This window comes from Quercus lobata, chromosome 9 (assembly GCF_001633185.2).
Source record: "Quercus lobata isolate SW786 chromosome 9, ValleyOak3.0 Primary Assembly, whole genome shotgun sequence".
Taxonomy (NCBI): Eukaryota; Viridiplantae; Streptophyta; class Magnoliopsida; order Fagales; family Fagaceae; genus Quercus; species Quercus lobata.
In genome coordinates, this window is record NC_044912.1 from 7,733,515 (window position 1) to 7,755,698 (window position 22,184).

General features: G+C 36.8%; 3 protein-coding genes across 4 annotated transcripts in view; 2 read left to right on the plus strand and 1 right to left on the minus strand.

Moving 5' to 3' along the window:
* Positions 1-16,481, plus strand: part of LOC115960116 — a 22,905-nt gene extending 6,424 nt beyond the window's left edge. The window contains exons 2-6 of the mRNA XM_031078828.1: positions 12,871-13,223; positions 13,318-13,526; positions 14,430-14,528; positions 14,874-14,947; positions 15,959-16,481. Of these exons, the coding sequence (XP_030934688.1) occupies positions 12,905-13,223; positions 13,318-13,526; positions 14,430-14,528; positions 14,874-14,947; positions 15,959-16,184 (927 nt within the window). The 5' untranslated portion in view covers positions 12,871-12,904 and the 3' untranslated portion in view covers positions 16,185-16,481. The remainder of the gene's footprint in view (positions 1-12,870; positions 13,224-13,317; positions 13,527-14,429; positions 14,529-14,873; positions 14,948-15,958) is intronic.
* LOC115960118 (protein yippee-like At4g27745) lies at positions 1,879-4,093 on the plus strand. 2 transcript variants are annotated; one of them, XM_031078831.1, is made up of 4 exons: positions 1,880-2,001; positions 2,524-2,565; positions 2,695-2,824; positions 3,661-4,093. In XM_031078831.1, the coding sequence occupies exons 3-4, from the start codon at positions 2,732-2,734 to the stop codon at positions 3,886-3,888; spliced, it is 321 nt and encodes a 106-aa protein (XP_030934691.1). In that variant the 5' UTR covers positions 1,880-2,001; positions 2,524-2,565; positions 2,695-2,731; the 3' UTR covers positions 3,889-4,093. The 2 variants fall into 2 exon arrangements, with proteins under 2 accessions (XP_030934692.1, XP_030934691.1); XM_031078832.1 differs by lacking the exon at positions 2,524-2,565 and having other exon boundaries at positions 1,879-2,001.
* On the minus strand, positions 16,349-19,139 carry LOC115960115 (pentatricopeptide repeat-containing protein At2g13600-like). The gene has a single exon (XM_031078827.1). The coding sequence runs from the start codon at positions 18,907-18,909 to the stop codon at positions 16,372-16,374; it is 2,538 nt and encodes an 845-aa protein (XP_030934687.1). The 5' UTR covers positions 18,910-19,139; the 3' UTR covers positions 16,349-16,371.
* Between the last annotated feature and the right edge of the window lie 3,045 nt (positions 19,140-22,184).

Here is a 22,184-nt window from a genome sequence, read left to right on the forward strand (position 1 = left end):
TAGGAATATGAGAGCCTATACAACACAAAATAAACTAGCCATCAAAACCAGATTAAGGGATCCTCCACAGGCTACAAAGAACTTGATTCTGGATAGTATTCTTTATCATGGATTTTGATGCTAGTCTTCCTCTCACGTCTGACATAACTTTCTATTTCACTTAGCCTTCCAATTATGGACTCTTCCACTTCCATCCTTCCATGTGTGATGGCCTGCCGATTGCTGGTAATGATCTGTCAATTAAAGGAAATATGTAGAATGCATTTCAAGATGCGAGTAACGCGACAAGTTCTACGATAGAATATGGCTACAAAGGTATGGCAAATTGCATTATGAACTATAACTTTACTTTTTTTATTGGTTAACATTTTTCCAATATTGGACTGATTTGGTGTCTGCATCCAACTGCACAAGACTCACCCATTTTTACAAAGACTAGGAGAGGCCATTGGTAGACAGCGTTACCCTCAATTTTGGAGAACAGATGTAGTGCCTAACTAGTCTGCATCTTTAATGAACATACAGATAATTTAAGAGTATGTTTTAAAAAATTCTATCCACTGTTGTAGTTCCACATGTTGATTGAAAGTTTGTGCCGGGTATGATTTTAACTTTATTGTTTGATGTCATGACTCATGATCCCTGTGAAGCTAAAAGATGGAGACCCAAATGATGCAGACTAAAAATGGATCTTCAGGCCTAGATAAGAATACGCCTTGAAAATATTCTGATAGTTTACTTGGTTGATCTATTCCTGAAAGCAATAAAAAAGTGTAAGAGTGCTTGAGCTTTTAGTTGTCTTTTTAACTTGATGACATTAGGATGTGCAGATAGTTGTGAGAGAGTATGATTACCTCAAAAGAGAGTGATTAGGTTATTGGAATCAGCTCATTTTGTGTCCCCTAGAATTTTTCAATATATAAGTGTCAAGTCAATACAGCCATTGCATCGAAAATTTTAATGTTTACTCAACAACTCAAAAGGAATTTCTCTTCTGCTTTTGCCCATATGGCCTATTCTATATGCCTAGAAAGTCAATACGCCTGTAGTTTTTCTTATAATAGAGAAAAACAGGAATTATTTGCCGGTTTATTCCAAACCTCTTTTCCCTTTGTAAATTGTAAGTTTTAACTCCCAATGTTGTATATACTACTACTTTTAGTATATAAACTTTATAAACTAAAGTGTCAACATTAATATATAAACAAATTATATAATTAAGAAATTAATTTATTATATTATTAATATGACACCGATAAAATTCATTATCATATCAATTTATAATTACTTTCATAGTAAAATTTGTACAACTTTCTTTAACATTTTTCATATATAATTAAAAAAATGTTATTAAGACAAGCTTTATTAGATTAATATGTACTCCTTAGGTTGGTAAAGGACTAAATTATAAATTACATTCTCTAACTTTACTTATTCTCTAACTTTAATATGTTCTTAATTTATATGTTTAATTCCATCCGATCTCACCATTAGTTTTAGTACTATTTTAACTTTCCAAAATGGCATCTTTTTTGAACTTGCAGTTGTAGATTGCACAAAAAGACTCTACTAAAAAACAATGGCAGTTAAAAGGATTAACAAAAAAATAAAGAATAAGGATACAGCTTCTATTCAATGCTTTTTTGCATTGGATATCCCATGTTGTGTCCGAATCATGCTGTGTACTGTGCAAAAAAAGCACACAAATTTCACCCAAAAAATAAAACTTAAAACTTAATAGAACAATACTTTAAAACATATTTTTTTTTGAAAGATATAAATTTATAATTTTTATTCCTAGTAAAACTTTCTCGGAAAAAAATAGGAACAGCACGTGTGAAGGGCAGGTAAGCTCGCGCGTGAGCCTTGTCCCCTAACAAAGTCCTCAGTAGAATTAAAGAATCATCTCTCTCTTTCTCTCTCTCTCTCTTTCTCTGAAGTCACAGAATCAAGGTCTAATTCTAGGGAGCTGCCACCGTGAATCTGAGTCAGACTGGTCAGGTTAGCACAGAAAATAGAAACAAAAATAGAAAATTTATCTTTCATATCTATCTAATTTCTAATCATTTTATTTTGTATTGTATTGATTAGCTTGTTATAAGTTAAGAGCAAGAATTCTAAATTTCATTCTCTAAGCAAAGAATAATAAACACTTCCTTAAATTAATACCTGATTTTACAGCTCAGGTTCTTATCTATTTTACATTATCATACTCATTCATTTCTTTAATGGGTTTTCCTTTGTCCCTTCTCTTTCCATCAATTTTTTATCTTAAAGACTTCAACTTTTCAATCGGTGCTATTTAAAAAAAAAAAAAAAAAGACCAACTTTTTTATGTAATCCAATAATTTAATTTGTATTTTTATTTTTTTTTTCATGTTCTTGTTGTTTACTCTTTAATACTAATTCTGTCACTGTCAGACCTTAATATCTTATATGGAATCTTTACTCAACCTTGTAAAATCCAGCTTTGGTTTAGTCCTGCACGCTAACAACCCCCTTCTGTGTTCTTATCTTTCTCAGACTTTTGGGTCATCATCATTTCATCATTTGAGCTTGTTGTAGGTAAATAAGTGTTCTTTTTTTCCTTTTTTTGCATCTATATTGGTCTCACAGAATTGTAGTCTAAATTGGGTTTCATCCACCTAAGCTTTTTTGTGTTCTTGACTCTTTTTTGGGTTTCTGGGTTGGCAGGCATATTGGTCTTCGGAGCTGAAAAAATTGTTCGATAATGGCTGAATTGATGGGGCCACGATTGTACAGCTGTTGTAATTGTCGGAACCATGTTTCACTTCATGATGATATAATTTCCAAGGCTTTTCAGGTGAGTATGCTTGAAAAACCTTATTCCATTGTTTTCTTTTTGGTTATAATATTATTCTTGGTTTTAAAATGAGTGTAGAAGATTGTTCCTGAAATTTATGAGGAACCCATGAATGGAAAACTCAAAATTTGCATATATCAACTCTTGATTTACCAAAAAAGGGAAAAATAAATATAAGAACTCTTGGATTAAGGAACAAATCATAAAGGAAAGAAAGGGTCTATAATTGAATTTAGACCCCAACAAAAAGCGCAAAGAGAGAGAATTGAACTCAGAACTTCTTTTCCTTTTTTGGGTAAATTGGTTTAATTGACACTATGATAGTTTTTCAGCTTTACTACAAAGCACACTCTGGAAATAGGAGCAGCTCAGTACTTCACCAACCAAAACAAGAACAACTGGAACACTGCAATTTTAACCATGTTTATAATAAACTATAGCACAACAAAGTAGCCATATACCCAAAAATTCCTAGGGGTAACAATTATCACCCTGTAAGAGCCTTCCTTTGTAATGCCATTATGCCAATCCCCTTCATACTAACTCTGATGTGGGCAAGGCTTGTGTCCTGTTTCACACAACCAGATAAAGCCTTCTGTCTAGCGCTCCTAGTTCCCTCCAATAGCATGTTACTCTTATCATTTCATAAAAATGAATTCTGGGGTTTTTTTGGCTGATTTATGTTTGGTGTTATCAGTGCCATTTTCATATCATGTATCAAAACTCCAATCAATGTTTCTATTTTTGTTCTTGATTGTTTGTGTTAATGTTGACTATGGTAATAAGTTTTGGGCTTATTTTTGGTCCAACATTATTTTCCATAATTTTGTTATTAGGGAAGAAATGGCCGAGCTTTTTTGTTCTCCCATGCAATGAACATTGTGATAGGGCCAAAAGAAGATAGGCATCTCATGACTGGTCTCCACACTGTAGCTGATATCTATTGTGCTGATTGCCATGAGGTGTTGGGTTGGAAGTATGAAAGAGCTTATGAGGCAACACAGAAGTACAAGGAAGGAAAGTTCATATTGGAGAAATCGAAGATTGTTAAGGAGAACTGGTAGCATTTTGTTAGGGGGTCCTCATCCCATTCCTTCCAGCACTGATGTTTACTTTCTAGCGGTACATGAAGTTCATCTTGTACAGGAAGCTCTCACCCATTTGCAAATGTCATTGTTTCTCATTGTTCATTCGTGCGATGTACTTATCTCTGGAATTTGTAATTTGAGTATTCATATTCTGTGTTAATAAAATCACGGTATTGTTCAAGTGTGCAGTTTTTTTTTTTTTTTTATCTGATATGGATTTTTAGTTATAAAACTCTAGCCGGTTCTGTTTAGTTTAAAAGGCCAAAGAGAAGAAAATTTGGTGTCTTTCAAAGTGTTTGGGGTTAATCTTAGTACTTAAAAAGTCTGTCTATTTAAATAAGCAAAGTAATGCAGTAACTCACATTGATTTGGAAGGCTTGTAACAGCAAAAAAAATTAGATCTGACAATGTGCTATGGTTGAAAGCATGTTCTAGTGGAGCTGCTTTTCAGGTTTTTATTTCTATGGTATCTCTTTTCAGCTAAATGTTTGGTAATGTGAACAGAATATGCAACTTTGCTTGCATTTATACCCTAATTGCAGATACTATCTGCGCGCAAAGCATGCTTGACATGTCTTTCTTTCCATCACCAGGGCCATTTCCATGTTTACCTGATTCTGTAAGTTTATTATGTTTTTGTAAAATTACAAGGTTATTCACATGATTGGTTTCTGTTCAGTCGCCTTATACAATTTGAAAGTGACACCATTACTTTCTGATATAAGCATGGTTGTTTTCCTATTTACCTTTTGTTTTCCTATCTACCTTTTTGTTCTTTGGCATAAATCTTAATGGTTACTTATTTGCAGGTTTGAGTATGAGAATCAGTGTCTCTATAATTGAAGGTAAAATAGCTTACCAATCACCTCTTCTAGACCCTCATCCTCATGCACCCTAAAGAATTTTATCATTCTTAATGAAATGAAATTGAAACGGCATACCAATCACCTCCTGATCAATTAATATTTAGTGGATATCCAAAAATATAGCCATGGTAACAAGGAAATAAACCTATTTTCACAAAGAGCAATGGTTATTACACAGAGTACACACGTGCTTTTTAAAAAAACTAAAATCTTGACTTGAAATCAGCTAAAAACAAAGCGTGTGTGTACATTGTGTGTGTGAGTGTAAAATCATTTCCCTTTTCACAAATAAAGAAACAGCATGTTTGAAATATGATATACAAATTTATTACTATTTCTTTTGTGTTTTTTCAACTTCACACTTTAATTATTCCATTGAAACTGGCATACAGCTTGCTCCGTACTTCAATGGATAAAGAGCTTGAAACTTTAATAAATGAAGGAGCTTAATATATATATATATATATATATATATGGGTTAGGCTCAAGTTATACCTGATGTAACTCTAAGCAATGTTACACCACCCAATAATTTATTATAGAATTTATATTTTGAAAATTCCACTGTTGAATTACATGTTTTATATGTTTTTAACATTCTTATCAATTTTCATGTCAATTGGATGTTATTTACTATTCGATCAATAAACTCATCTTTTATGCAATATTTTAAACTACAAAAATTTGAATTTAAATAATTGATTGATGACATGGCTATTAATCTTTGATCACCATGAAAATTTGCAAGCATGGAGAATATACGAAAATAATGTAATCTAACGGTGGATTTGTCAAAATTTGCATCCAATTAAAAAATATTGAGTGTTGTAATATTGTTTAGAGTTACACTAGTGTAACTTAAACTCAACTCTATATATATATATATATATTTAGACACATACATTTATGAACCACCAAAAAAAAAAAATAACGCAATTTTTAACTTAATCATGATGAGTATATTTTTAACTTAATCATGCAATTTTCTTCCTCTTCTTCTTTTTAAATTATTTATAAAAAAATAAAACTGAAAAGTTAGGAGAAGAAGCTGCAAGAAAAGGTCAGAGAACAAGTTGCATGAGTTGTTTATTCTTCATTTGGCTGGTAAGAAAAGAAGCACCTAAAAAGGGCAGGGAAGAAAAGAAAATAAATTAACAATTTGACTCTAAAGATTCTCTACCACAATTGTAGGGTCTCAGTTCAGGGCCTGGGCCCAACAGTTATGGGGTTCTGGCCCAAAGAGCCCTAAATAATGAATTTATAGAGAGTAGGTTACAGAACTAGACCCTAACGAAGTGTGTGCTAGTTAACTTTGGGCCATACAACAATCAGAAATAAGAAAATCTCCTTCATGTCCATTAGATATACGGTCCGAGAAGACGTATGGGGTGTATCCATGTCTCTTATCAAAAACTATGATTTTTCTCTTCTTCTTCTGTTCTAAGTCCCTCCTTTTTTCGGTCCCCCTCTTCATGGGGACTCCCCTCTCTTATATAGCCTCTTTGAAGTCATCAGAACCTTACACTTGTTGATCATCTGGACCTTCACTTGAATGTCCGTCCCATCGGACATCTCCCCCATCTTTCTGTGAGTTGTAGTAGCCAAGATAACACTGTTCGCAAGTCCTCTCCACATTAATGCAGCCAGAAAAGTAGCTGTCATGCATTTAATGTTGCAACTGTAGTTCCTCCATTGACATCCTACACTTTCTTCCCTCTTACGGGCTTGTGGGATTCGTCCCTGCTACTAACACTCATTGGGGTGAATCTTTATTGCTGGCAGAGGGCGTGTTTGAGTCATATTTGGCACGTCCGAGGAGACATTTCTCCTCAGACCGCCTTTTAAACAAGTTTGGTCCCATAAGAATTGGGCCAGGAGCCCTTTTGGTACCCACACCTTCTCCTCGGACGTGGTCGAATTCTATATGGGCCCAAGGCCCATTGTATGTTTTGGGGACTTTACCCCTACAACAACCATCTCAAAAACAAAATTTAGAAAATAATAAATAAATAACTCACACAAACACACACACAGTGGGTTATTTTCCTTGGTCCATACTGAAATTATTTACCTGTAATGATTTTTTTTTTCTTTTTTAAGTAAAGATTAGTACTGAATTTAAAACCCTGTAGGCATGTACTAGGAAGAATTATGCTGGTCCACTATCATTTTCTAATGTCAATAATGGACCCCTTCCTTGATATGCCTCCTATCTTTTTTATTGCAGGAATCTCCTCCTAAATGGCGATTGAGGTCCTCCAAGTCCTTAGGGAATTTTTTATTTTTTAATGAATATTGTGGGGCTAAAGAAAGTGTAGCCCGGCCCAGGCCTAGTTTATCTTAAGGTCCGCGGCCCAAGCCGAGGAGAGCCATTGTCGAGGACGACCTCCTCCTCGGCACTTCACTAAATGCCCAAAGAGAGGAACAAAATGAGTGTAAGGGCAGGGCCAGGGAAAAAAGCAACCAACACAGTAATACGGAATTCGGCGTCTGACAAGCCCATGCCCATGCCCATGCTCATGCGCTTTTCCAGCAACTCCCAACCACTCTAGGTATGGGTCGACTGGACAGGCCTGCACCCTAAAAGTAAAATCAACACGTGGACGCAAAAGAGGGGGATGGAACACCAATATAAAAGGAGAAGGAAAGAAGGCTCAGGGCGAGGGCTCTGGAGAAGAAAAAAGAAAAGGGGTCTAGCTAGAAAAACCAAGCCCGCCCATGTAGGATTTTCCCGTAGGAACTACTACCAAGCCGATGATCTATGCCTAAGGCCATACCTGTGAAGCCCACTCTCTACAAATGATATTGTGAGGGCCTCCATTCATACGAGCCCAATACTGTCTTGGGATCGTAACAAATTGGGCACTTACAATTGGCGCCGTCTGTGGGGAGGTTTGTGTCTTGGTATAGATGATGGTTTGAGACAATACCCGTGTTGTTTCTACCAGCCACTTACAGTGCTCTAGCGTAAAGCTTCGATAGGGGCTATGATCCTTGACTAGGGGCTACACTTATAGCGTCAGCCACGTAGATGGTTCAAGGGGCTCGGCCGAGGATTTCATTCCCGTCAAGGCCCCACAGATGAGAAAAGAAAAATTACAAGTTTTGGACAGAACCAAGGCCTTGTATGGTCCTCGGACTCAAGCCTCTGGGGAAACCAACCACTTACAAGAAAAATTACAAGTTTTGGACAGAATCAAGGCCTTGTATGGTCCTCGGACCCAAGCCTCTAGGGAAACCAACTACTTACAAGAAAAATTACAAGTTTTGGACAGAACCAAGGCCTTGTATGGTCCTCGGACCCAAGCCTCTGGGGAAACCAACTACTTACAAGAAAAATTACAAGTTTTGGACAGAACCAAGGCCTTGTATGGTCCTCGGACTCAAGCCTCTGGGGAAACCAACTACTTACAAGAAAAATTACAAGTTTTGGACAGAACCAAGGCCTTGTATGGTCCTCGGACCCAAGCCTCTGGGGAAACCAACTACTTACAAGAAAAATTACAAGTTTTGGACAGAACCAAGGCCTTGTATGGTCCTCGGACCCAAGCCTCTGGGGTACCTACGGACAGAACCAAGCCTCTGGGGAAACCAACTACTTACAAGAAAAATTACAAGTTTTGGACAGAACCAAGGCCTTGTATGGTCCTCGGACCCAAGCCTCTGGGGAAACCAACTACTTACAAGAAAAATTACAAGTTTTGGACAGAACCAAGGCCTTGTATGGTCCTCGGACCCAAGCCTCTAGGGAAACCAACTACTTACAAGAAAAATTACAAATTTGGGACAGAACCAAGGCCTTGTATGGTCCTCGGACTCAAGCCTCTGGGGAAACCAACTACTTACAAGAAAAATTACAAGTTTTGGACAAAACCAAGGCCTTGTATGATCCTCAGACTCAAGCCTCTGGGGAAACCAACTACTTACAAGAAAAATTACAAGTTTTGGACAGAACCAAGGCCTTGTATGGTCCTCGGACTCAAGCCTCTGGGGAAACCAACTACTTACAAGAAAAATTACAAGTTTTGGACAGAACCAAGGCCTTGTATGGTCCTCGGACCCAAGCCTCTGGGGAAACCAACTACTTACAAGAAAAATTACAAGTTTTGGACAGAACCAAGGTCTTGTATGGTCCTCGGACTCAAGCCTCTGGGGAAACCAACTACTTACAAGAAAAATTACAAGTTTTGGACAGAACCAAGGCCTTGTATGGTCCTCGGACCCAAGTCTCTGGGGAAACCAACTACTTACAAGAAAAATTACAAGTTTTGGACAGAACCAAGGCCTTGTATGGTCCTCGGACCCAAGCCTCTGGGGAAACCAACTACTTACAATAAAAATTACAAGTTTTGGACAGAACCAAGGCCTTGTATGGTCCTCGGACCCAAGCCTATAGGGAAACCAAGTACTTAAAAGAAAAGCTACGTTACATGGGCCTTAGGAACTATCCGAGGAGAATTCCCCCATTAACGGTTGGGTTAATCCCTACACTGAATGGGTTGCCCATCCTGCCCTCGGACCCTCAGTACCAAAGGGACAAACGCAACTTAAAGCAATGTGCTACCAAGAAGAACACAATTGAGGTCCCTCACTGCTCGGCTACCCTCTAGGATGAATTATTTAGAGTTTATCGTTCTCGGACATTGGTCTAGCATGCATCGCGCAGCACTCAACCGTTATCCCGGTTAGTTCCAAGAGTTTAATTTATTGAGGATAACCATTGTTATACTTGATAATGTCTGTAAGTTTAAACTAGTAGGAATCTGAGTTAAGGCATTTTTTTGCTCCGAGTATCATTAAAGGCAAGCTTATATTTAATACTCATGCACAAAGTAGTTGTTGCAGAAAGGAAAAGTATTTAGAAAAAAATAAACTCATCTTTTATTAAGACAAAGAAATAGTACAGTGTACAATGAAAAGCTGAAATAAGCTTACATTAAAGCTAACTACGTAAATAAAAAGAAAAATACAAGAGAGTAAAGATAAAGCCGAAGGAGGAACACAGAGGAGAGGTTGGCTGCTCCGCCGAGATGTTGAGTAAGGGAACCACTCCTCAATACTTTTACATGCCCATAACTCAGGCAGCAAAAGAACCCGACGAGGGGCCTGCACCTTCGAAGAAAAGGTGCAGAGAGCACCTGGTTTTGGGCTAGCGCCGCTGAAGAAAAGGTGCAGGGAACCCAACTTGGGGCCTGCACCGTTGAAGAAAATGTGCAGGGAGCCGGAAGTTGGGGAGCCCCCGTAAAAATTTGCCTGCGGCAAGGCAGACGGCGCTGATGGCGGAAATTCCTTCTTCTAACATGCCAAAAATCTGGCATGACCAGAACCTGCTTCTGATTTTGACTAAAAGATAGAGGAAGACCATCTTCCCCCTGTCAAAGCGGAGGACCGGCTTGAACCTGTGTCATCCTTGCCCGTACCATATCACCTTAAGGATTCGGTGTCTCTGAAACGGGTAAAGACCCTTTATCCCCACCCATGCCTCAAGCATACTGCCCTGAGGCTAAATGACACTGAAAATGGAGACTGAGTATGGCGGATGGATTATGTTTCTGAAGAAAGCAGAAGGGTTTGTATGCAAGGGGAGTGACCCCCTATCCTATTTATACACAGAGCAGACCGGTGGCATTAAACTTGCGCAAATTTCCCAGGAACGCTACAGACAAAGCAGACTGGACTCAATTTCCAATCTCAACCGCAGCCGTAGGATCTGAAGATCCTCGTGAAGGCGCGCCTCGAGTACCGAAATATCAAAGGGCTCCGCGCGAATGAAAAATGAAGGCGCGTCCCTTGGTCTGACACGACTCCCGAGTAAATGGAAAAATGCAAATATTTATGGAGTGCAGAATCAGAACAGGCTATGATGTAGGCCCAACATTATCAAAACCCTCATTCCCAACTAAAAGTCGGGCAGCAGGCTTTTGAGGGGCTATTGTGGGGCTAAAGAAAGTGTAGCCCGGCCCAGGCCCAATTTATCTTAAGGTCCACGGCCCAAGCCGAGGAGAGCCATTGTCGAGGACAACCTCCTCCTCAGCACTTCACTAAATGCCCAAAGAGAGGAACAAAATGAGTGTAAGGGCAGGGCCAGGGAAAAAAGCAGCCAACACAGTAATACGGAATTCGGCGTCTGACAAGCCCATGCCCATGCCCATGCGCTTTTCCAGCAACTCCCAACCACTCTAGGTATGGGTCGACTGGACAGGCCTGCACCCCAAAAGTAAAATCAACACGTGGACGCAAAAGAGGGGGATGGAACACCAATATAAAAGGAGAAGGAAAGAAGGCTCAAGGCGAGGGCTCTGGAGAAGAAAAAAGAAAATGGGTCTAGCTAGAAAAACCAAGCCCGCCCATGCAGGATTTTCCCATAGGAACTACTACCAAGCCGATGATCTATGCCCAAGGCCATACCTGTGAAGCCCACTCTCTACAAATGATATTGTGAGGGCCTCCATTCATACGAGCCCAATACTGTCTTGGGATCGTAACAAATTGGGCACTTACAAATATATTTATATATTTATTCAATTTTTTGTTAAACCAAATAAATTATTTTTTCACAAGCTTGATTAATTTGTTCATTTTTCATATATAATAAAACCGCGATTAAAAATTATATTATTAATCTTATATTATTAAAAATTATATATACTTCTTATTATAAATTTAACTATCTATTTATTCTCAAAAAAAAAAAAAAATTGACTATCTATATTATTAATAAACTAAAAATAATAATTTTATACTTTTTTTCTAAGGGAAAAAAATAATAATTTGATACCTTATTGTGTACTCATTTCTATAGATAATATCCAAACAAATTAAGTCATAATCCTCTTAAAATATATGTCAAGTGATAGTTATCTTATTGTGTAATAATTATATATATATAGTCAAACCAAGATGCTAGTCAGTTTTTTGTATAAGTAAGGATTGAATCATAAATCTCTTATTCAACCATAAAAATTTTTACTAGTTGAGTTAACTGAAACCAATGGTTAGTGCTATATTTGATTGGGGTGAAAAGGCGAAAGATAGAACAAGGGGATAAAAATTATGTATTATTCATTATTTGGTTAAGGAGAGAAAATGGAGTGAAAGGAAAATGGGTGGGTGATTTTTCCCGGAAAATGGGTGGGTGATTTTTCCCCCAAAATGGAAGAAATTATTAAGTCTGGGAGGATTATCGAAGTAGTCCTCTTAAATCTCAACCAATAAATAATGTCACTTATGCAAATGTGCGAGTCAAATTCTTAATCAATACAACAATTAAATATATAAAACCACTAGGTGATGTCAACATTTACATAAATGACCATGTTTTATTAGTTTTTTTTTTTAATAGAAAGTTTCAACCTATGACATCCGCTTTTGATAATAGTTATTTATTATTAGATCAAGAAACCAATCAGTTTTTGGTGTAAACGAGGATTGAACCTCAAATTTTTTATTCAACTATAAGTGACTTTACCAGTTGAGGTAACTGGAACCTACTAATATTTCATTAGTTAGAATAACTAGAATGACCACTTCAACAATCCTATCGATGGACCTAATAATTTCTCTTGAAGAGAAAAAAAGAGGGAAATAGTAGATGCAAGGATAAAAAGACATTACTATAAATATAAGGATGTGGTTTCAGTCTAGTACCTCTAGTGCACTGGATCCGCTGCGATCATGACTCGTGTTCCAAAATGGACACATATCATGATCGCAACAAATCCAATGTCACAGGACACTAGATAGAAGCCATACCCAAAATATAATAAGGATATAACAATAATTTAATTTTTATCATTTTATTTTTCCATCCCTACTAGGCTTCTACTAAACACTTATAAATGGTAAAGAATAAAAAAAAAAAAAAATTCATCCTCCAACTTTTATATCTTCTAAACACTTTCCATTATCTCAAACAAACGCAACCTAAAACATCAAACTCATCACTTTAATAATTGTAGTTTTCAACAGCGAAAGAATACGCTGTCGTTTTATCCCGTTAGAACACAAAAAGCTACGTTTCAACAAACCACAACAGGAAAGGTAATCATTTTCCACAGAAACAAACAGCAGCGAAAGCGAGAGAGAGAGACACAGAGAGAGAGAGAGAGAGAGAGAGAGAGAGAGAAATGTACCTGAAGAAGGCGCTGTGGGCGGAGGGACTATCAGCTCCGAGACCATCGCCGGAATCAGAATCACAACCACAACAGCAGCAGCAACCGCCGCCGGAGACGGCGGTGCAAGAGCTAGTCAACTCGCTGAACCGGAAGCGGCTCTACCGCGAAGTCACTCTCGCTCTCAAAACCGGCCTCCGCGACGCCCGCGCCGAGTTCTCCTTCCTCCGCCTCCGCGGCCTCCGCAACCTCCTCAAGTTCCTCCGATCCGTCGCCGAGTCCGACTCCACCGTCCACCTCTTCTGCCAGACTCAGTCCCTCCCTGACCTCCAAGGTTATAACAACGACGTCGTCTTCTTCTTCAATTTCACCTTTAACTAACTAATTAACTAACTTTTTTTTTTTTTTTGTTACAAAAAAAAAACCAGTGGTTAGAGCTGTGTTTGAGCACTCGTTGAAAGAAAGGGAACAAGAGGAAGTGGAGAGTATAGATCACATATGTGAAGGTGTAGAGGCTTTGAAGATTACGAGTCCCTCTACTGATGCTGAGGTGGCACTCGCGCTTCGAGTTTTGGAAGGTTGTTGTTTGCTTCATAGAGAGAGCACTGCTTTGGCCCATCAACATAACGCTATTCAGGTCTCTATCTTTCTATATATTCATCTTAATTATTCATGATTTGTTTCATTCCCAGTTTTTAATTAATACCCATTAAATGTTAAATTAAAAAAAATTTAAAAAAAAATTGAATGCTTTATAGTGAAATTCAAGATTTGGATTTGGGGTATCTCCACTTTTACAACATTTTTACAAACGGTTGATTTGGCAAATTCTTACTGGTGCACCAGTAACACCACCCACCAGATCAGCCGTTTATAAAAAAGTTTGTGGCTTTAGCATGTTCCGTTGGTATGATGTAGCTAAGTTACTGTTCAATGTTAAACCAGTGTGACAATGTTACTGTCATTATCACTGTCATGTATAAGTGTAACTCTGTTACTTGTAGAGGTTATATTGAACGCTCTTTTCTTCAACGTATTGTCTTGGGGAAACCCTGCATTCCTCTTGCGCCTTTCTGTTTAACCAATGAAATTTGTATTGATTGCCCAATGACCTATAGCTCAAATGACACTTTCTTCTCCCTATAATGATGAGATGGTTGGTGAGATCATGGTTTCAAGACCCACTAATGTGTATGTAACTTTAAAAAGAAAGGTCGTACTTAATGCACAGAGCTCCCACTTTTGCGGGGTTTGGGAGAGGTCATGGTAGGCAGTCTTACACCCAATTTTGTTTGGATAGGCAGATTCCTGTACATGTAACTTACCTATTTAAAAAAAAATATATATATATATATATATATATAGTCATAACAGTCAATTTTTTTTTGGTTCTGTTCTTGGCTGTTGATTATTTGCCAAGGGTGATGGGAGTTAGAGTTTGCTGTATATAAATGTGTGAATTCTTTTATTATTTTATAATTTTTTTTATAATTGTCAGAATTCTTAATACCAAACTTAGATCTAATTTTCTATATTGCAGGTTTTAATGAACATATTATCAACTCGTGGAGTACTTGAGCAAGGTGCATGCTTAGATGCTTTAGTCTCAATAATGTTGGACTCATCAGCCAATCAAATGGTATTTCGCTATGTTGACTCTTATTTTACTGTTCATTTGTTATGGATTAGAATTTTTGTTTTGGCCAAATAATGATATGTCTTCTTGTAGCTGGCTTTTGATGATAATTAATTGTACCTTCTTTTGATGGTTTTGTTTCAGTTGATCAAAGTTTAATCCTTATTTTGTTGTTTCTTCTACCTATTGCTGTATGGCCTTAATATTTGTTCAAGTATGCTCAAGAGAGAAGATGAGTTTCTAGAGTGAGGCTCATAATATTAAGTAAATCAAGGTCACCTTACCAGCCATACAATGGCCTTAATATTTGTTCAACATGTGTTGTGTACTTTGTTCCTTATTTTCTAGGAATTTGAGGCATGTAATGGTATCGAGGAAGTTGCAGAGCTCATAAGAGACAAACAAGTGGATGAAAATCTCAGGTAATTTCTTTTGTCCTGAATCACTTTAATGCTTGTAAACATCTATACTATGCAATGTGATGGTTCCTCTCTGATGGCAAAATCAAATCGCTTTTACTTTCAATATAAACCATGTTCTATATTTCTAATTTGAAAAATATGGTAACAACTTATTAGCTGGCCCTGCTGGTTTGGCATATTCTATGGAAAAATTTTCAAACGAGCATGTTAAATTTTCTTTACTTCAACTTGAAGTTTTCTCTAATGCTAGCTTCCATGCCCCCTTTTTCTTTTATCCTCTCAGTGTTTGGGTGAATGTATCTTTCTTATCCTTTTTTTTACCTTAAAAGAGTGGTCAATAATTTTAATCTTTGGAATTGGCACTTTTGTAATCATTTTTTGTTCTGGTTTCCTTTTCAAATGATTGTGTTTTTATACGGTTAAATTTGTAGTCTTGTTAGCAAGTTGAGAAGAGACCAATTTATAGAGACCAACCGTGTCTCTAATTGAATGTTAGGGAGACACAGAAATGTCTTGAGAATGCAAAATGAATCTGACAGTAGAGCTGTCAGGGAGACGTAGAATTGGGCAACATGGGATGTTTGCCCAAAACATGTGCAAATTTCTTTGGAATTACACTAGTGTAACCTTTGAAGTCCTGTACAGACAGTCACCACATGATTGTATGCTTGCAGCATTTGCTGCCTTTTCCTAGACTACCCTTTCTTCTTTTTGTTGCAAGGTTAAGCCATTCCAACTTGACTCTTCGCCTAAACATAGTGTTGATCTAAAAAATAAATTCTTGTCTTTGTTCCTTTGTCCATACCTTGGTTCATTTGATTAGGTAAGCTGTGTTGGAGGGAACTCTCATCATTAAGACCTTTGAATGTGCCTATTATTGACATGTCGGTAGTAGTTGATATATAGCTCGTTAATTCTTCACTATTTCTCTCTTTTATCACCCCCCTTGTCTGTGTTATTTCTTACCAATTCAATACATAGTGATAAGAAATATCTTTTTCCTGTGATTAGGTTGAAATGTGGTGAGTTCTTATTGCTACTCATAGGGCATGTAAATGGGAGGGAAAGGCCTCCGTTGGCAGCCATACATGAAGATATAAGGCGACTTCTTGGAGAGAAATCTGCTTCCTTGATATGGGCAGCCAGTCAATTTGGTTCAACACTTGATCCCAAGGAAAGACTGACTGCTTTACATATCCAAGCTCGCAGGGTGCTTGAGTCACTGGACCTGTACTGAATCTTAGCTTATGAATGATGCTTTAGATAATGCTGTTACTCTCAGTGGCATTTCCAACAAATAGAAAATGCACCATTATAAGCCAGTTCTCTTCTCTAGGAAGAATATTTTAGAAAGTTATGTTTAGATATTTATATTTTGTATGATACAACATAGAGCACCAAATCTTTTTTTTTTTTTGTTGCACTTAAACAGAAATTGTAAACCCTCCTTTCATGTGAATAATCAAATTATTTAAAGTAGAGTATATTTCCTCTGCTCGCTTGTGCAATTTGTCACTTGCAAGAAACACGTGAATTTCATCTCTATCTTCAATCCAACTGCATCCCGGGCTCTTTTGCATTCTTCTGTCATTCATCATCTGTCTTGTTTTAGCTAGGTCATGCCATCTCCCTGCATGAGCATATAAGTTTGCTAATAGAATATAGTTTGAAGTATTATGCGGTTCCAACTCTATGAGCCGTTCTGCTGCAATTTCTCCTAATGCAACATTACTGTGAACTACACATCCTCCAAGCAAAGTACTCCACATCACCAAATCAGGTTCCATGGGAATTCTCTTTAAAAGTTCATAAGCATCATTAAGCTGGCCTGCACGACTTAAGAGATCAACCATACATGTATAGTGTTTCAATGTGGGTTCCACATTGTAATATCCCATCAGATCAAAGAATTCATGACCTGATTCAACTGATCCGGCATGGACACAGGAAGAAAGAACTGATAGGAAAGTCACATTGTCTGGTCCAAAACCATCTTCCAACATTTTACGAAACAATGCAATTCCTTCCTGCCCATGTCCATGCATGGCATATGCAGTAAGCATGGCATTGTGGGAAACCAAATTAGGCTTCTTGATCCTGTTATAAGCCAGCTTCGCATGCTTTATACTTCCACACTTTGCGTACATGTCCAAAAGTGCTGCTCCAATGTGGATGTCCGAGTCATAATCCAATCTGATTGAATGTGCATGAACCTGCTTACCTCGCTCAATTGTAGCCAACCTTGCACATGCCGGTAAAATGATTCCAACTGTGTATATATCAGGCCTCAAATTTGATTTCTGCATTTCAGCGAACAATTTCATGGCTGAATCATAATGTTCATTTTCCACACAGCCGGCAATAACACCGTTCCATGTATATACATTTGGGTCAAAACCATCTCCTTTCATTTTTTGAATAAGATCATGAACATGTTCTTTCTCATTACAGTATGCATAGCCTGAGATTAAGGCGTTCCAAGTTGGTGTGTCCCTTTCACTTACTGCATCAAAAGCCACCTGAGCTGCCGCTAAATTGTGGCATTTACAGTACATTTCTACCAAAGCTCCACCCACAAAGGTGTTAGATTGCAGACCTCTAACAATGGCCTGAGAATGTATTTCCTTCCCTTGTCTTAAAGAAGCCATATCAGCACAAGCACTAAGAATGCTTCCTAGAGTGAAGGAATCAGGTTCAAACCCTTCCATCAGTAAATCTCGAAACATGCTCAAAGCTTCATCATACATGAAGCTATCTGCATACCCTGAAATCATCGAGTTCCATGAAATTATATCCTTCTCATTGCCAGCTAGCTTCATCTGATCAAACAGCTCCTTGGCCTTGGAGATATCACCATTCTCACAATACCCAACAATCATTGTATTATATGACACAACATTTTTCATTGAAAACTTGAAAAATAACTTGAAAGCAGTCCCCATATCAGCACACCTCCTATACACATCAACTAATCCATTCACGACAAAAGGGTTAGACATAAACCCATGTCTTATTATATAGCCATGGAGTTCTTTGCCAAGACTTAGCTTTTCTAGTCTAGCACAAGCAGGAAGAACACTTGCCAGGGTTCGCGCATTTGGTTCAATTCCAGCTGCTTTCATTTGGTAAAGCAGTTCAATGGCTTCTTCATCATAACCATTCTGCGAAAACCCCCCAATAACTGCACTCCAAGAAACAAGATTGGGCATCGAATCCTCCAAAGACATTCTTTCCAAGAACTCCAATGCCTCATAAACCATCCCATTGGCAGCGCAAGCCGTGACAATAGAATTCCATGAAACACGGTCCTTCTTGGGCATCGTTGCTAAAACCTTCTTGGCATCATCTAAGCTTTTACATTTGCCATACATATCTATCAGAGCATTACCCACATAAATATTTGAAGCAAACTGATACTTCACTACAATCCCATGCAACTGTCTTCCTAAGTCTACTATGCCAAGACCACTACAAATCTTAAAGACTACCGGAAACACGAAAAACTCCAAGCCAATATCTTCAAATTGTAATTCTTGATAAAGCAAAAAAGCTTCCTCAAAGAATCCGTTATCCACATACACACTGAGAATCGCATTCCAAGAATACAAGTTTCTCAGCGGCATTGTTTCAAACAACAAATATGCAAATTCCAAACACCCACATCTTCCATACATTTGAAGCAACTTGGTTTCTACAAACTCATGCCCATGAAACCCAGTTTTAAGTGAGTGGGCATGTATCTGTTTTCCTAAACTTGGGCATTTGCAAGATTCGAGAATTGAAGCATACATGTTTGAATCCACTGGTTTATCAAGCATGGAGAGGTGGGTGTGCAAGGGTTGGTGGGTTAGTTTAGGCCGCTGAAAGGAGAGGCTAGTGGTTTTGTTAGGCCTGTTGGAACCAAGTGGCTGTAGTGGTAATGGTGGTAGGTGAATGATGGGTTCCAATGATTGGGTCGGCATTTTGGCTTTGGCTGTGGCTGTGAAGTGAAAAGAGAGAGATGGTAGTGGGCAACTGAGTCTGAAGAGATAGTGATGTGCCTCTGCTTCTTACTGTTACCAGTTAAGTCTGTTACCACATATTTGTGGATAGACCTAGCAAACAGGTTGGGTTAATTACATAAAACCAAATTGAATGGGGAAAAAGACGTGGCGGACTACCACTCTATTTAAAACTTGATATGATATGGCGGTTTGTTCACGAAGGCTGGGTTTGGATTGCGATGAAAAGAAAAAAAATGTGCTGTGTTTTTTTTTGTGAGTTCCGTGAATCTTTTTTCTGTAGGTTCTGTGAACAGTTCACGGGACCCGTAAATACAGATTTTAACAAATTTTTTTTTAAAACTGGATTTTACGGCATTATTCATACATTTGAAAATTATTTTATAGGTCATGCTAACGAGTGCCTTAAGGGCACTTATTAAGAATCTATTTTAGGAAAGTTTTGATATCATTTTTATGGAAAATGAAAAAAGTTGTCAAAATATTAATTAATTTTTTTTCTTTTCCCATAAAAACTTTCTTTAATTGGATTATTAAAGAGTGTCCTTAGGGCACTTGTTAGCATTTTCCTTATTTTATTGCAATATTTTTAGTTTTCAGTAATAAGCGGTGTCTAAACAGATTCTCTAATAATAAAATCATAATCATAAAATAGATAAAATGAAAAGACAAAAAGACTTGAAATAGAGAAGAGTCTATTTCAACTCGAATGGTATATATCCCGTTCACAATTTTATTATTACTTTATAAAATCAATGTTTTGTTCATTTGTTTGGTTGTAAAAGCATTCCACCTAACCAAAAGAACACACACTATTCTCTTCTTACTTCGCCGCCTAAATTTTTAAAGGTTTTGATTTGTTTCGTATTTTACCTTGTTTACATTTTTTTACATCATGAATAAAATATAAATATATGATATTGTGGGTGGAAGCGTCATATAAAACTATGGACATTTCTTGAAACATGTGAAACAAAAACTAGCAATTTTTAAGGAGATGATATTTTATATATCCGATACATGATAGACTTTCTCATTTGTAAGATTATCTCACATAGTCAAAAAAAGAGGAAAGAATAGAACATGTACCTTGCATTCACTACTTTTAGATCATACTTTCTCCCTTGTTTATCTTTACACGTTTTTCTCACACTTCATTATTTAATTCTCAACTTATTAATCATCATAGCACTCAAGTTCATTGACCAACTATTTCAATATTTCCGGCCTTGATAACTTGTTCAAACAATCTGCAGTTTTAGTTTTCAGGCCTCTGATGACTTCTATTTCATTGATCTGGTGATTAGTTTTCACTTTTCAAGCCTTTGGTGACTTGTTTAGTCACTCGGATGATTTGTATTTGAGGGCTTTTGATGGCTTGTTCATGGTGCTCTGCTGTTTCAATTTTAATGCCTTGGCAACTTGTGTAGCTGTGAATCTGTGACACTGAATCAGAATCCGATGCTATTGATGAATTTCCATTTAATCCTGCTAATCAAAATTTTAAGGTTTTGATGAATATATCTTCCTGTTTAACTTGACGAATGCACCATTCCATATATGCTGAATGCATTAGTTTGATTACAAGAAACTTTAATCGTAAATTACCTTATCTCATGTTTGGATGAACTTATTATCATCAATTTATTTTGCTTAATTGATTATCATATAAAAATACGATTGTGCCTTTAAAAGTTGTTGAGAAATATAAACCTCTTGGAGCATCTACATCGTTGGAGCTAAAATTTTTAGTGTTTAACACTTTAAAAAGCTATTTTATATATTTTAACACACAATTTCCCAACACATCCTACATCAATTTTCTTAATTTTTCTATCAGTCAAACATTATTTATTTATTTTATTTATCTTTTTTCTCTCTTCCTCTCTACTACAAAACCCAAGAAAAGGCATAATATATATAAATATATAAATATATATATATATATATATATATTTATATATTATCCCCTCTTACTACAGTGAACTGCTAGTTTTGGCAGTTTACTGTAGCAAGTTGCCAAAAAAGAAAAGAAAAAAAAGAAGGTTTAGGCACCATTGATGTTGGGCTCTTTTTGGTGTTTGAGGCGGTAAAATTATAGCTATTTAACCACCACCAATACTATGCTTTGTGGACATAAGAGCATTCACAGCAAAGTTGCTAAAAAATATAGTTTTTAACAACTCAAAACACTACTTTATTTATTTTAACACCCGACTTTATACTACACCTAACATCAAATGTTTTATTTTAGCATTCTTGATGTAGCTTGCTTTTTTGTGTTTTGGTTGCTAAAATAAGTTTTTAGTCATTTTAGCATCTTTAGCGTGAGTGCTCTTACAATTTTGCCAAACAAATGAAGTGCTAAAATAAATAACATGACAATATAGTTGCAAAGTGAAAACCGTAATGGAAATATATACACTAATAGAATTGAAGCTTTTACAATAAAATTAACTAAATTTTAGTGTTACCTCTAGTAGTGACTTAGTACTAAACCCTAGGCCTACAAACACTACTCACTCCCAACTCCTTTTAGTTATTTATAACCGGTCCTTTTATAGTCTAGCAAGTAGATCTCAAAATTCTAGAGATTGGACGACTTAATGGTTTTGATTGAGAATTAGGATTTACAATTCTCGATCTGTGGAATAGCTATGCTATTCTAGGAATGAGTCTTGAACTTGAAATGAAATTTAAAACACACAAGACTTAACTTTTTGTTTATGGTTTGCCAACCTACATATTATGAACCTAACAAAAGAGAAACTTAAAAAAGTTGTACCTCAAATTTTTAAAAGAAAAAAGAGAAGGCAAATGGTAAAGGATGTCCATTCTGCAAAGTGTAGATTACCCATAAGAACATGGGTCCTTGATTCCTTGAACTTTCCAAATTCCAATCCTTGTTTCAAAAGGTAACAAAGAGAAGATAATTAGATAAAGGATCCCATGACCTCAAAACCTAAAGAAGAAAAGAAAAAGAAAAGTAATAGTGAACTATAGGGCAATGGGTTGGTAGCATGCTTTTAAAGCCTATTATTGCTAGATCTTTAACATATTTGCTGACAAAAAAAAAGTGTCTTTTGAATTGGTGATCGAAACTTCCCCTAAAAAAACTATGAAACTTGTTGAGCTAAAATGCAATGCATAATGCAAGGGAGCGACTTTAGAACATTGGTAGATGGATCATTAGGATAGAGCTAGTCACGTAAAGGTAGCCATGATTTCGATTTCCT